The 13,136-nt window shown below is 41.1% G+C and overlaps 2 protein-coding genes across 3 annotated transcripts in view; one reads left to right on the top strand and one right to left on the bottom strand.

Annotated features, from left to right (window-relative positions):
- The first annotated feature begins 1,814 nt into the window (after positions 1-1,814).
- Positions 1,815-12,763, top strand: slc5a8 (solute carrier family 5 member 8). Its single transcript, XM_079493894.1, has 17 exons — positions 1,815-2,265; positions 2,834-2,953; positions 4,446-4,511; positions 4,633-4,684; positions 4,909-4,976; positions 5,073-5,111; positions 5,449-5,564; positions 7,014-7,154; positions 7,535-7,664; positions 7,918-8,006; positions 8,406-8,515; positions 8,617-8,684; positions 9,079-9,165; positions 9,340-9,563; positions 9,967-10,070; positions 10,749-10,837; positions 11,389-12,763. Exons 1-17 carry the CDS (start codon positions 2,029-2,031, stop codon positions 11,506-11,508), a joined length of 1,860 nt encoding a protein of 619 aa, XP_079350020.1. The 5' UTR covers positions 1,815-2,028; the 3' UTR covers positions 11,509-12,763.
- Positions 11,597-13,136, bottom strand: part of lyrm5a (LYR motif containing 5a) — a 2,793-nt gene continuing 1,253 nt past the window's right edge. Inside the window, exons 3-4 of one of the 2 annotated variants that reach the window (XR_013788935.1) lie at positions 12,258-13,042; positions 11,597-12,223 (exon numbers count right to left, since the gene is read on the bottom strand). Coding sequence is in view for 1 of the 2 variants with exons in the window: in XM_079493896.1 (XP_079350022.1) it covers positions 12,827-13,042 (216 nt within the window). In the remaining variant the exon portion in view is untranslated. Of the gene's footprint in view, positions 13,043-13,136 lie in introns of both variants that reach the window. The other variant, XM_079493896.1, reaches the window with a different exon arrangement.

Raw genomic sequence — 13,136 nt, 5'->3', positions numbered from 1 at the left:
TCAATCAGTGTTAACGGTTTTGAAGTGAACTGTATTTATTTGTAACTATGAATCACCAATCCATCAGTTCACAGTGATGGAAAGTATTAAGTAACTTGTGTAGTGTACTCAAGACAAGTACAGTACTACTGGGCAACTGTACAATCAAGGTACTTTGACTTTACTGGAACTGGAGTATTTCCAATTCTACTTTTACTTCTACTTCACAATATCTCCGAGACACATATTTTACTCCACTACATTTGAAAACTTTAGTTACTTTATAGATTTTGATACAAAAACTCAAGAGCCATAATTCAACTTTGGCCAGAAGATCACATCACATAGTAACGCATTGTGAGCTTGTAGATCTGCTATTTTCAAAAGATTTTATTTTATAAATTTGAGACACTAGACCGGTGCCCGGCTATAGAGCACCGAGTCGGTAACAATGGAAGTTGCAGATCCATGCCCCACCCGGCTGTGCAATACCCGTTGTACCTGTGTCAGAGTACCCGTTCCACCCATCTGTCTGTGTCCCTTTTATGCCCATATATGGAGATTTCTGTATCTGTCTCTCTGTGTCCCTTTATTCCTATATATGGAGTTCTGTGTCAGGCATGCCTAAATATGGAGTGATGTGATGTCAGGCATGCCCAAATATGGAGTGTTGTGATGTCCGAACAGGCCAGCCCCATATATGGACACTGGCTCACTGGGCAGGGGCCCTATAGCTGTCTAGAGCATGGGGGTGTTGAATGGAACGCATGTGTCAAATTTGAAGTCGGTGTGGTGAACGGTTCTCGAGTTACGTGCATTACAGACATACACACATACATACAGACATGAGACGCGGTGCATTTATAGATAGATAATTCTGCATGAGTACCGTACTTTTAATTTTGGTAGTTTTTGGTAAGTATATTTTGATGCCAATACTCGTTGTTGTAGTTTCTAATTGGAAACCCTTGACTGGTTCTGACAGACTGGTAGTGTATGCAGGCTGGGTGGTGTGTGATAATCCAATTGAAGTATTCCTTTGGTACGGCGACTGTGACGGCGGGCCCGGGAGAACAAATAACGAGACTTGAGAAAAAGTTCACAAAGTTTATTACACAAACAGGGAACATATATAGTATAGTGCTGGATCATAATGACGTGACAATAAGATATGAGACAAAGTAATGTGAGTAATGCAGCAAGGCTGACCTTGCTGGCGCTGAGATGTCTTTCGTAGCTTATCTATAAAGTATGCTACAGTACAGGCAGTACACAATACATATAGTACACTGTATCTCAAGTTTGAGTACACAGACTTAAATGTACATGGACAACATAACATAACAGTCTATGGACAACATAACATAACACTCGTACTGCAGTATTGATACTTTTACTTAAGTAATTAAGTAACTAAATGAAATTAAGTAGCCTTCTTTTTCCACATGTAGCCTATGTGTTGTGATTTAGGTTGACCATCTGAGTGGTCCCACATGACAATGATAACTTAACTAATGCTAAAAGAAATTGAGTACTTTTTCCAAATGTATATGTATACATAGGGGGGTGGTGAACAGACTTTATCCCATGGCATAAAATCCTGACCTGGTGAGCTAAACTACATGTAGCCTACCTGTCCTGGATCCCCCCCACACACAGTCCCACCCACAAGTACGCCATGCATACAGTACACACACAAGTGCTCTCTCTCTCTCTCTCTCTCTCTCTCTCTCTCTCTCTCTCTCTCTCTCTCTCTCTCTCTCTCTCTCTCTCTCTCTCTCTAAAATACACGAGTTGAGACTTCATGTTTCAGTGTTGAATGAGCAGGAGTTCTGCCAGGGCTCCCATTTACTGTACAGGACTAACTCCACTCACATTCCTACCGAGAAGGACTTTTTACAGCAATTTAAAAAATCACCAAGAAAATACAAACCAAAAACATATTCTTCGTGTATTTTTTATTTATTTTTTATTTAGTACTTTTCTAAATATCCAAAGTTGCTTTGCATAAAAGAAAAGGAAGAAATCAACACCTGGAGACCGATCAGGATGTCGGGGACCTCGGCGGCGATGGTGGGTTCCTTCATGGTTGGAGACTATGTGGTATTTGGTCTCATGCTGCTGGTATCTGCTGCCATCGGGGTCTACTATGCCTGGACGGACAGGGCCCAGAAGAACGCTGGGGACTTCCTAATGGGGGGCCGCAGTCTGACAGCCCTGCCTGTGTCCATGTCCCTTACAGCCAGCTTCATGTCAGCCATCACAGTGCTGGCCAGCCCAGCCGAGGTGAGATCACATTCAGTACAGCTGGGAAACAAACAATGTACACTGTTAATAATCTAACTTATCAGTCTGTGTACAAATGGACCCTTATTTGGTTTAAGTTGTACACTCTCGGAGTTACAAATGAACACTAAGGATTGTATTGTGAAGAATGTGCACTGTGCTTATCCAATCAAATGAAAATCTAAACTAAACTCAGAAATATGACCTCAGAAGAGCTTTATTGACAAGTTTGGAGTCTGTATTTGTTGTGATTTTAGTTGACCAACCATGTGGTCCTAAGCAGGGTGGTGAGTGATATGTTTCAGTTGAGTCTCGTGCACAGAGAAGTGAGAGAACATGGGGCAGTATAAAGTTCTGAAGTTTATTACACACATAGAGAATATGCAGTTTCACCAGCCTCTCTGTCAAATATGATTTGATTTGACAGTGATGATAAATTTTATTTGTTAAGATAAATAGTATACTATTTGGCCTTCACCTCTAGCATCAGTCACACCAATATTGCATGCTAGTTTGTTTTAAAAAATCATATGAAAATGTTAAACCTCATTGCATCACTGGTCCTTAGGTGTACCGCTTCGGAGCCACCTTCAGCATTGTTGGCCTGTCTTATGCATTCACAGTGTTGGTCACGTCTGAGATCTTTCTGCCTGTGTTCTATAGGCTGGGCATCACCAGCACTTATGAGGTGGGTGCTGTCTTGTATTTGCATCGATGTTGGAGTTATGAGGTGATTGAGGTCTTGTTTTTTTAATGAATGCTAATATTAGTGTGGTTTGGCTGGGTTACAGATTTATGTGTGGACTGCAAGTTACAGTGTTGTGTTACAAGTGTTGTGTTACAAGTGTACTGTGTTGTGTCGTTTTTTTTGTGTTGTGGTGCTTTATGTTCTTGTCATCATATTGTATTTTATTCTACTGTAAACATGTAATAATATGTAGGATGGGGTTCTACCACAGGAGCTGGGTTTGGGTGTTAGAGGAAAGAGTAAAAGTAATCTTCAAATAATTGCGTAGGTTTTGTTTAGTTAAAGCTACAATCCTACCATAGCATATGACTGGATGACGGATGACCCAGATATTTGTCTCCACCAGGCCGAAGGCATGGGGAGAGAGTATGTTTTGCACTCCGTCCGTCCGTCCGTGTGTCCGTGTGTGTGTGTGTCCGTCCTTCCGTCTGTGAACAGCTAATCTCCGGCACTGTTAACCCGGTCGATGCCAAATTTTGCACACACACTCTCTGGATGCCAACGATGAACCTCTGCCCCAAAATCTCCAGAACGGCCTGTTATAGCGCCACCAGGAGGCCACTTTGTGCAAAACAAGTTTTTGGACAGTACACCTACAGATTTTGTCCAAACATCACGCAAATTGGTACACAGTCTCTCTAGAGCCATTCAACAAAACCGTTTTTTCAGATTTCTCAGACTCCATCCTGATTGGCTAAGATTGAGTGCTCAGTTTCAAACAAAATGCTGCAAATCATGAACACATCGTGTGATTTCCGTGAAATTGTGCACGCACATTCCCACTAGGCCTAGGAAGAAATGCCATATGAACATTTTCAACTCAGCCTCATGGTGGCGCTATAACTGGCCGAAAAGTGTTTTTACCTCTAACTGCACGGATCTGTGGATAACTTTGTATGCCAACTCCCTAGAGGCCAAGGAAAAACCTTTGCCTGGAATTTTTCACATCTGCTCTTTATAGCGCCACCAGGAGGCCGACACATTTTCTAATCTTACTCCTTCAGATTTTATCCAAATTTCACGCAAATCGGTACACATGCTCTTCATAGTCATGTGATCAAAATGGGTTTGTTTGATTTCTCATAATCCACCCTCATTGGCTACGATTGGCTTCTAAACTTTTCAGGAGTAGCCCGCTTTGTACCCGTTTTGTACAAATCGCCACAACTACTCAACGCAGCGTTGAGTTTGTGCGATTGTGGTGAAATTGTGCGCATGCATATAGGCTTTGGAAGAAATGCCACTTGACAGTTTTCAAATCAGCCTCATGGTGGCGCTACAACAGGCCAAGCCGCGTCACACACACACACGTTTATATTGCTAAACATTTTGCCAAACATCACACACACACTCCTATCCTCCTGGTGGAGACCTGTGCCCAGAAGGGCACTTTTTCTAGTTTCTGTCTGTATTTGTGCCCCTCTCTAAAAAGTACCTGGAGCTTCGCTTTAACAGAGCCACACGCCTGCTGGGAACCGTGTTATTCATTGTTCAGACTGTGAGTAACAATACAATGAGTACACAATGACCACGTTTGATCGCTGGTGGCCAAAACCACTAGCAGTTTTAATGCCTTGTGGTTGAAAGTATGATGTTGTCATGTTTTATCTATGTCACAGATACTCTACACTGGAATAGTCATCTACACCCCAGCTCTAGCTTTAAACCAAGGTATTGTCATTTTATTCGGATTCATGGCATGGTCTTAAGTGGCACGGTCTTAAGTGGCACTCCAAGCTTTGTCCAGTTACAGTAGGTGACTGTGTGAGTCTCTCCCCCTCTCTCCCTCTGTCTGTCTGTCTGTCTGTCTGTCTGTCTGTCTGTCTGTCTGTCTGTCTGTCTGTCTGTCTGTCTGTCTGTCTGTCTGTCTGTCTGTCTGTCTGTCTGTCCTGCAGTGACTGGTATGGATCTATGGAGTGCAGTGATTTCAACAGGAGTGGTCTGTACCTTCTACTGTACCATGGTAGGATAAATACCTGCACTGGAGTTGTGCTACAACATAACATATTAACATAAAAGGACGTGACATGACATAATATACCCCTGTTCTCCCCTGCAGGGTGGTCTGAAGGCTGTGGTGTGGACAGATGTATTTCAGGTACACATGTAGGCTACTTTAATAACATAAAAGAGTGTTACCGTTTCCTTTGTGATCCAAACAACACATTAGCTAATTCATTGTGTCATATCCCTACTTGCCACATCTAATGACAATACTTAAAGCTATTGATCCCCTTCTATTCATCAGCAGTAGACCAGAAAATTACCACCACTTGCAGAGACAACAAAGACTAAGTTATTTATCCATTACAAGTAGAGTGCTCACATAATTAACACTGAGGATTTTGCATGAACAAAACTATTTGGTTAGAAATGTAACACTGATGCAAAGCAATTACAGGATAACAAAGAGTGTCCTCATTGTTGTGGGGCAGGTGGGCATCATGCTGGCAGGCTTCCTGTGTGTCATCATCAGATCTGTGATCCTACAAGGAGGAGTCCAAACCATCATCACAGACTCACAGCTTGGAGGTAGACTCAACTTCTGGGAGTGAGTATGATAAGTTTCAGAATTTTAAATATAGACAACATTCAGACACAAGTGTCACATTCCACTCCACATCACAACACCTATGTTGCATTGGGTTCTTTGTTTCCCTAAGTCATGTCTGTACACATACAGTACGTTACCTTCCCCTTCAAAACATTGAATGGCAGAAAGGCACATTAGATTGTGGGGGTTAGCAGAGATGGAGTACTTGTAGAGAGGCTGGGGAATTGGGAATTGGCTATACTAAATTGGGACTAGAAGGGGAGAAAATGTTTTTATCTTGAAGGGGCATGTTTTGCACTAACAGTCTTTTCATTATGTCTGCCCACGATCTCTGTGATTTATACAGTACGTTTGTTTACCTTAGTCACTGATACTAAAATCTGATATTTTATTTTTATTTTTTCTATGAACCTGTGACCACCCATACTGTTATAAAAAGGAAATAAAAAGATTTTGAAAAGAAAGAAAGGCACATTAATGACAATATATCCGCACCTATGGAATCTTAACCCCCTCAAATCTTGACATTTCACTGACAAACAATGCAGTTTGTGGTTTTACATCAGTTATTTAGTATAATTTTTTCCAGAATCTGAGTCACGAGGATCCTATTGCCTCTCATACCGTTGGTTGCATGTAAAAGTTATTTTCATGACCTTTATTCGTATTGGATCACACAAACACAATTGATATTCCAGGCTCAACCCCAATGTCTGTAAACCAGGTCTCCAATATCAATTCTAGGCTATTATGAATGATCGTTGTGATAGTAAAGTTGGTTAAAATGAAGAATGTATTTCATGTCAAGGTTGTCAGGAATGGCCTGGACCACTGCTGTAGCGGTCCGGACACCTAGGCTACAATGTAGCCTGACAGCGCGTTGCGAGTTCGAGTCCCGATCCTGATGGCCTTTGCTGCGTGTTACTCCCCATTTCTCTCCCCATTTCCTGTCAGCCTACTGTCTTATATAAAAACATAACAAAGGTTGTCAGGAATGAGGAGAGAGCACAGGAAACTTTAAGTTGGACAGAACAAAGTGTCTTATCTGTAGGAAGGCAACATTTTAATATGCTTCAAAGGCTAGGTGCACTTCGACCTTTTGGACGAAGGCCAAAAGGTCGAAAACATGCGTTTCTGCTTGACTGCTGCCGCAGCACATTGAAGACATTTAAATTTTTCGTGAATGTGGATGTTCCCTTTGATGATTTGTATGCTTTTATTTACTTTGGATTTGGGGTAATTAGATAAGGGTTCCTCCCTCATACATTATAAATGACCAATTATTTGGCTTGAGAGCAGTGCCGGCCCTGAGCAATTTGGTGCCCTAGGCAGGATTTTTCGTGTAACTGGTCATTATAAATGAAATTCTTTGGCTTGAAAAACCTTGTTCTGAATCAATGGGCCCATAAAGCTTGCACATAATGGTTTCTCATTCGTCACTCTCAGCTTCGACATGAACCCTTTGAGGAGGCACACCTTTTGGACGATGGTCTTTGGAGGGACATTTGTCTGGGTCAGTGTTTATGGCATAAACCAGGCCCAGGTTCAGAGATACATCTCCTGCAAGTCCATCACTCACGCAAGAGCGTGAGTCACAAGATTTCATGTTAACATTTCCTTTCTGAGTGAATGCATACCGTAAGTAAAAGACTAATAGGATAGGTGTGTGTGTGTGTGTGTGTGTGTGTGTGTGTGTGTGTGTGTGTGTGTGTGTGTGTGTGTGTGTGTGTGTGTGTGTGTGTGTGTGTGTGTGTGTGTGTGTGCGTGTGCGTGTGCGTGCGCATGCGCGTGTGTGTGTGCACGTGTGTGTCAAACAAATTGTATGTTAATTTATTGCATGGATGCATGCTTCATTTTGTCTCATTATGTGTGCACTGGTTCGACATCTCTGTGCAAATGTGTTGTCTGTGTGTGTGTTTGCATGTGCATGTGCTGCTGGACTGGTTCTGTGTGTCATGGTTTGACAGGGCTCTGTTCATGAACCTGATAGGGCTGTGGGCCATCATGCTGTGTTCTGTGTTTGCGGGGTTGTGTCTCTACTCTGTCTATAAGAACTGTGACCCGTGGACATCTGGACGGATCTCTGCTCCGGATCAGGTGAGCAAAGCATTGGAAATGACCCCGATACACAGAAACATACATGTGCAGTACAAGATAACCTGGAGCACTGATGTAGTTAGTACACTCTAAAGGGGTTATAGTTCATTTAACCTTTAGGACTTTACTGTACCAAAATCTATTGCTGAATTACTGTAAGTCACATCCATCCTCCATGTTACATCCCTCCTCAAACATCCTCCTCCCTATTACATCCCAGCCTGATACTGATAGTGACTCCCGTCCTCTACAGCTCATGCCGTATTTGGTGATGGACATCCTGAGAGATTTTCCTGGCCTCCCTGGACTGTTCGTAGCAGCAGCATTCAGTGGCTCTCTAAGGTTATAACAGTCGCACTGATTTGACCACGCTTGTTGTTGCCACATCAGACAAATTACACACATTGATAATTATTTCACTGTTAATATCTATCAAGACTGTGTGATATTGTCTTTGTTGACACACCTATTTGAATCACACAGTGGCCATTTTGCTCTTACATCACACTTGAGGGTTGGATATACCACCCAGTTGTATGATGTAAGCACAATATCGTCTCTGTGTGAATATGGAATTAGGTCATGAATTGTGATCTTAGATGAAACATATACTGTTCTGTTGCTATTAAAGCTGTGATGCATAATTTATGATGGCTCCTGATGGGCCTACCAAGCTACTGTAAGCAATCATATGCATTCCTCCAAAACAAAATTCTGATTTGTGCGTGTTCTCATATTCAGCACAGTGTCTTCAAGCATCAATGCTCTGGCTGCAGTGACAATAGAGGACCTGATTAAACCTCACATCCAGATGTCAGAAAGACATCTGTCCTGGACTTCTAAAGGACTCAGTAAGTTCAGATATTTGAACCAAGCAGTTTGTCTCTTGCTGAGCCAAGGGAGCCAACATGAACTGACTCTCACTCATTTTCTGTCCTAATGTTGATTGCAGCTATCGCATATGGGGGTGTTTCCATCTGCATGGCTGGGCTGGCCTCAGTCATGGGCAGTGTGATACAGGTTGGGATTACTGTAGACAATACAAGAATCATCAAATCTGTGCATACTTATACTTACTAGTGACATCACTACCATAAAATAATCAAAAGGGGTTTTTTTACCTCATAGCAAAACTACACACAGTACCTAACAACATACATACGCTAAACTGATATGTTCTCAAAGACTTTAAAATTATAAAGGTCATACAATAGTTTGTCATGAATCATTTTAACATAAACTACAGCAGCATTTACACAACCACGTCTCATGCATAAATCATGTCAGCCTCTTAGTTAGAGTTACAATTTAAGACCTTTTCTTTATAGGTTAGTAATGTAAATCTAACAGCACATGCATACACCTAGTGCATTGATTTTTAGACTGAAATGTAGATGTGTGTCTCCTCATGCAGACAGTCACCAGTATCTTTGGGATCATTGGAGGGCCTTTACTTGGTCTATTCTCACTGGGCATCCTCTGTCCTTTTGCCAATTCCACAGTAAGTATTCACTTAACCATTAGTGGTGGTTTCTAATCATTAGACTTTTAAATAAACACACATGGAAAATTCAGTCCCAGCTGTCACTTGCTTTACCACCATTATGCATCATCGTTATTTCTCTGAAGAGCTTCTAAAGAGACGTATGATATATAGTTATAGTGTGTTCTCTAGGGTGCTTTGACAGGTGTGATGTCTGGATTGGCCGTGTCTCTGTGGGTGGGCATTGGAGCCCAGATATATCCTCCTTCTGCAGAGATGACCAGGCCTTTGTCACTGAGCACCCAGGGCTGTAGCTTCAATGTTACAACAGATAGCTTCAACGTGTCCACCGCTACCCTGCCCGCACTGTTGATGTTCAACAACACCACAACCCTGCAAGACGACGTAGCTGTAAGGTAAGTGGTGTCGTCAGTTCTGTTGCATGCCCGAAATGACAACTGGGGACAGATTTGTCTGTATTACTATGTAATATGGGTTGGTCAAATGCTGTTTTTCCACTGATTGAACCTGAAACTCTTTACCCAGAGCCAGGACAATGGATTATTCTTGATTGATGATCCTTTACATTTTCGGGTAATGTCTGTGTATACAGAGACAGTGTCTGTAATCATTATGTATTTTTATTACTGTACGTCAAAATAAAAATAAAAATACGATACAACATCGCCAAAACCATGAAGGAGAGATTAGCCAACAGGCTTTGTGACATTTCATTATAGCAAATATTTTGATAATTTGAATGTCTCATTTCATGATTTCACTGCGCTTGAGTGCTAATGCTTTGTTTCTTCTCATCAGGCAAGTGCTTGCAGACAGCTTCTACTCTCTCTCCTACCTCTACTTCAGTCCCATTGGAACCATAACCGCCATCGTTGTAGGACTGGTAGTCAGCTTGCTCTCAGGTATCATCAGCCCATGCAACAGTTATAGTGCAATCAGTGATATTGGATTTGAACCTCAGAACCTGGGTCTCCTTCGTAGGAGACCAAACATCTACCACTCAGCCCAGAGGAAGAGCAAGCTCTGCTAGGGGACATATTGCATTTATGAGCCTTAAGCCACGTTCACACCTTTGTGGTCCCATGTTATCTCTATGCAGACCAGCTTTTTCGTTTTGAAGCTTGGAACAGCTTCTTTTTTTTTAGCATGCTTTTTTTTCTAGCTTCCTTGGTGTGAACGTAGCATTAGGCAATATTAGGCCTACTTGTCAACCAGTAGATGCCTTATCTGACACCAGGGTCTAAATCTCTCAATGGAAAAGTAGGGATACGACCTCGTACCAGTGCCATATAGATTGGTTGAAATAATTTTATTCAATAAGTCCCGGATCGAATATTGGGTTATATGCCTTAACTTCACAATGAATGTGATTGAGGTCCCAGTGTGAAACCAGTTGAAACACACCAACCTAATCCATTAAATTGTTTCGACGCGATCACGTCTCACAGGCTTGTTCGTTTGTATGCAAAATAAGTTACCAATTTGAAGTTCACTCACGACTGAATAAATCACGATGTTTGTTGGTATGTTTGCATGCCATATTTTTTAAATTTTTTTAATATTTTTGGTTCTTTTCTCAGGGGGCAGAAAGTTGAAGGTTGAATCAAGACTAACACTAATGAAAGAAGACATGTATTCCTATCACTTATTAAAGCGCCTTGTGGAAAGGGTAAGTGAAGTGATACAGCACCGGATTGTCTGCAAATCTGCTCTGTAATACATCCAGTGGTGTAAAGTAACTAAATACATGTGTGCAAGTATTGTACTGAAGTACAATCTTGGGGGTTATTTTTACTTCAGTATTTACATTTTTCAATACTTTTACTTCCACCGAGTACATATCAGACACTACAATTATACGACAACTTTAGTTACTTTCTAGATTTTGATTATTAAACACTTCACTTCAGCCCTTTAGGCCTATACTGTATATTTCGGCCATTTGAAAATAGCAGATCTACAAGCTCACCATCGTGACGCAACGCATTGTGAGCTTGTAGATTCATTTTCAAAAGATTTTTCTTTTTCTCATTGTGCATTCTGCACAAGTAATTTTACTGTGCCGATACTTTTGTACTTTTACATTTTGAATAAGGGACTTGTAACAGAGGATATCTACATTGCATTATTGATACTTTTACTTAAGTAAAGCATGTGACTACTTCTTCCATCACTGGATACAGCATGTCAACCTTTCTCATTTTGCTCTTCTCCATAAAGGCGACAAGACAAGCGCGTGATGACGCGAGGAATGGACAGCGGAAATGTGGCAATGACAATGACAATGCTGGTTTCCGGGACATTGAGCTGGACTTTACAAATGGCAAAGTTCCCACATAGCATGCACCTACTTCCATTTGTTGATATATCTTTTTAGGCTAGATTCCCAGTTACTTTAGCCTTTTGTTCCATACAGTATGTGCACTACGCTTTTAGTCTGAAACATGAAATTGCAGTTAACTTTTAAATTGTAAAAAACAAAAACAAAAAACATAGTGCTGTGATTTTAAATAATTTATTACAACACAGGATCTGTGTTTGAAATGCATTTGTTGTTTTGACTCTTCTGACACATATATCTGATATACAGTTAATAAAACATTTGAGATTATACAATATGAGTATGTACAGGTATATAACTATATACATTGGGCGTTTTGTTTGACCTGATGAGCTGAGGCTCAAAACGACAATAAATGTAACATTGGAGTATTGGAGTATATGAGCGTGCTGCTTCTATTCACTCTACAGGTACAGTCCTTACAGGTACAGTATATACATTATATTGAAAATGTGACAAAAATCAGGCCAAAAAGACCTAAATACTGGAGAAGACACAGATTTTCAAGTTTTTAAATTATTTTGATTGCTGTCTGCTTCTATTTGAAATGCAGAATTATGCTTTCTTAAAGCTCTTTACATATTAACATAAGACAAGGAAATGTTTGGCTCTGCAAACTCTCCAAAGACAACATTAACCACTTAAACCCTAGAACTAGATACTTCATTGGCTGTGGGTCACATAGGGGTGAACTGTATACTCCTCCTCCTTTCCCTCTTCTCACCAAATCCCTTATAGGCCTATCTGCTCAAATGTGATGCATTGTGGGACTTGTAGACTGGCTATTTCTATTATGACACTAGGGTTCATGTGGTTAAGACACCATTTCTGGGGGACGGTAATGTGATTATGTATTTGTAAAAAACTATATATTTAATATTTTTAAAGTACACTTCGGCTTTAAAAGCAAAACACAACTACAAGTAATAGATATCTCCATTACCTTTGGCAGTCTCTGCTGACATTTTCCAGTTGTCAGGCAAGTTCAGAGCACATTCAACATATAAATACTATAATCAACAGTAAGGTTGTCCTCAACTAAAGAAATTATTAGTCAACTAATAGTCATCGGAATTTGTCCAGTAATCAATTAGTTGACTGACAAATCTGTGAAACAGAAATGCTGAATCAATCAGAGACCAGCCTTTTCAAGTTGGAGAGGTTGACTCCATTGGATATCTTAATGGACAATGGCTATTTAAAGTAACGATCAAATAAGACCAAATTGATCAATTAAGTACAGCCCTAATTGTCTCCGGCAGGCAAAAAGCATGGCCGAGACTATGTTTTGCAGCCTGTCTGTCCGTCCGTCCGTCTTCATTTTTCGTCTTTATCATAATATCGTTTCTTTATGGCTCGGTACTTCCTCAGGAAATAGAGCGCCGCCAGTTCCTTGATGACAAAGTCTCCTCGTTTCACCAGCTTTTCGATCTGCTCAGGGTCTGTCACGTCTTTGTTCTTCATGAAGGCTGCCTTCAGCTTCTCCCTGAAGTACGCCGCCCCTTGGGGGTATTCCCTTCCAAGATACAGCAGCTGTCAGGAATGCACAACATGTTGTTTAAACACAGGGTCATTTTAGGATTCACTCACAGAAAAATCTCTCGCTCTGCGTCATCCTCAGACGAGC

The sequence above is a fragment of the Electrona antarctica genome, assembly GCF_951216825.1.
Source record: "Electrona antarctica genome assembly, chromosome: 23".
In the NCBI taxonomy this organism is placed as follows: domain Eukaryota; kingdom Metazoa; phylum Chordata; class Actinopteri; order Myctophiformes; family Myctophidae; genus Electrona; species Electrona antarctica.
The sequence above is the reverse complement of the archived record's forward strand: the minus strand, read 5'-3'. Positions and strand labels throughout refer to the sequence as shown.

What these genes read in the sequence shown, in the direction of transcription:
- slc5a8 (XM_079493894.1), top strand. Translation starts at nt 2,029, where the DNA reads ATGTCGGGGACCTCGGCGGCGATGGTGGGTTCCTTCATGGTTGGAGAC. An exon ending in TGCTGGCCAGCCCAGCCGAG is followed by an intron (nt 2,266 to 2,833) that starts GTGAGATCACAT and finishes ACTGGTCCTTAG; the next exon opens with GTGTACCGCTTCGGAGCCAC. An exon ending in TGTGGACAGATGTATTTCAG is followed by an intron (nt 5,112 to 5,448) that starts GTACACATGTAG and finishes GTTGTGGGGCAG; the next exon opens with GTGGGCATCATGCTGGCAGG.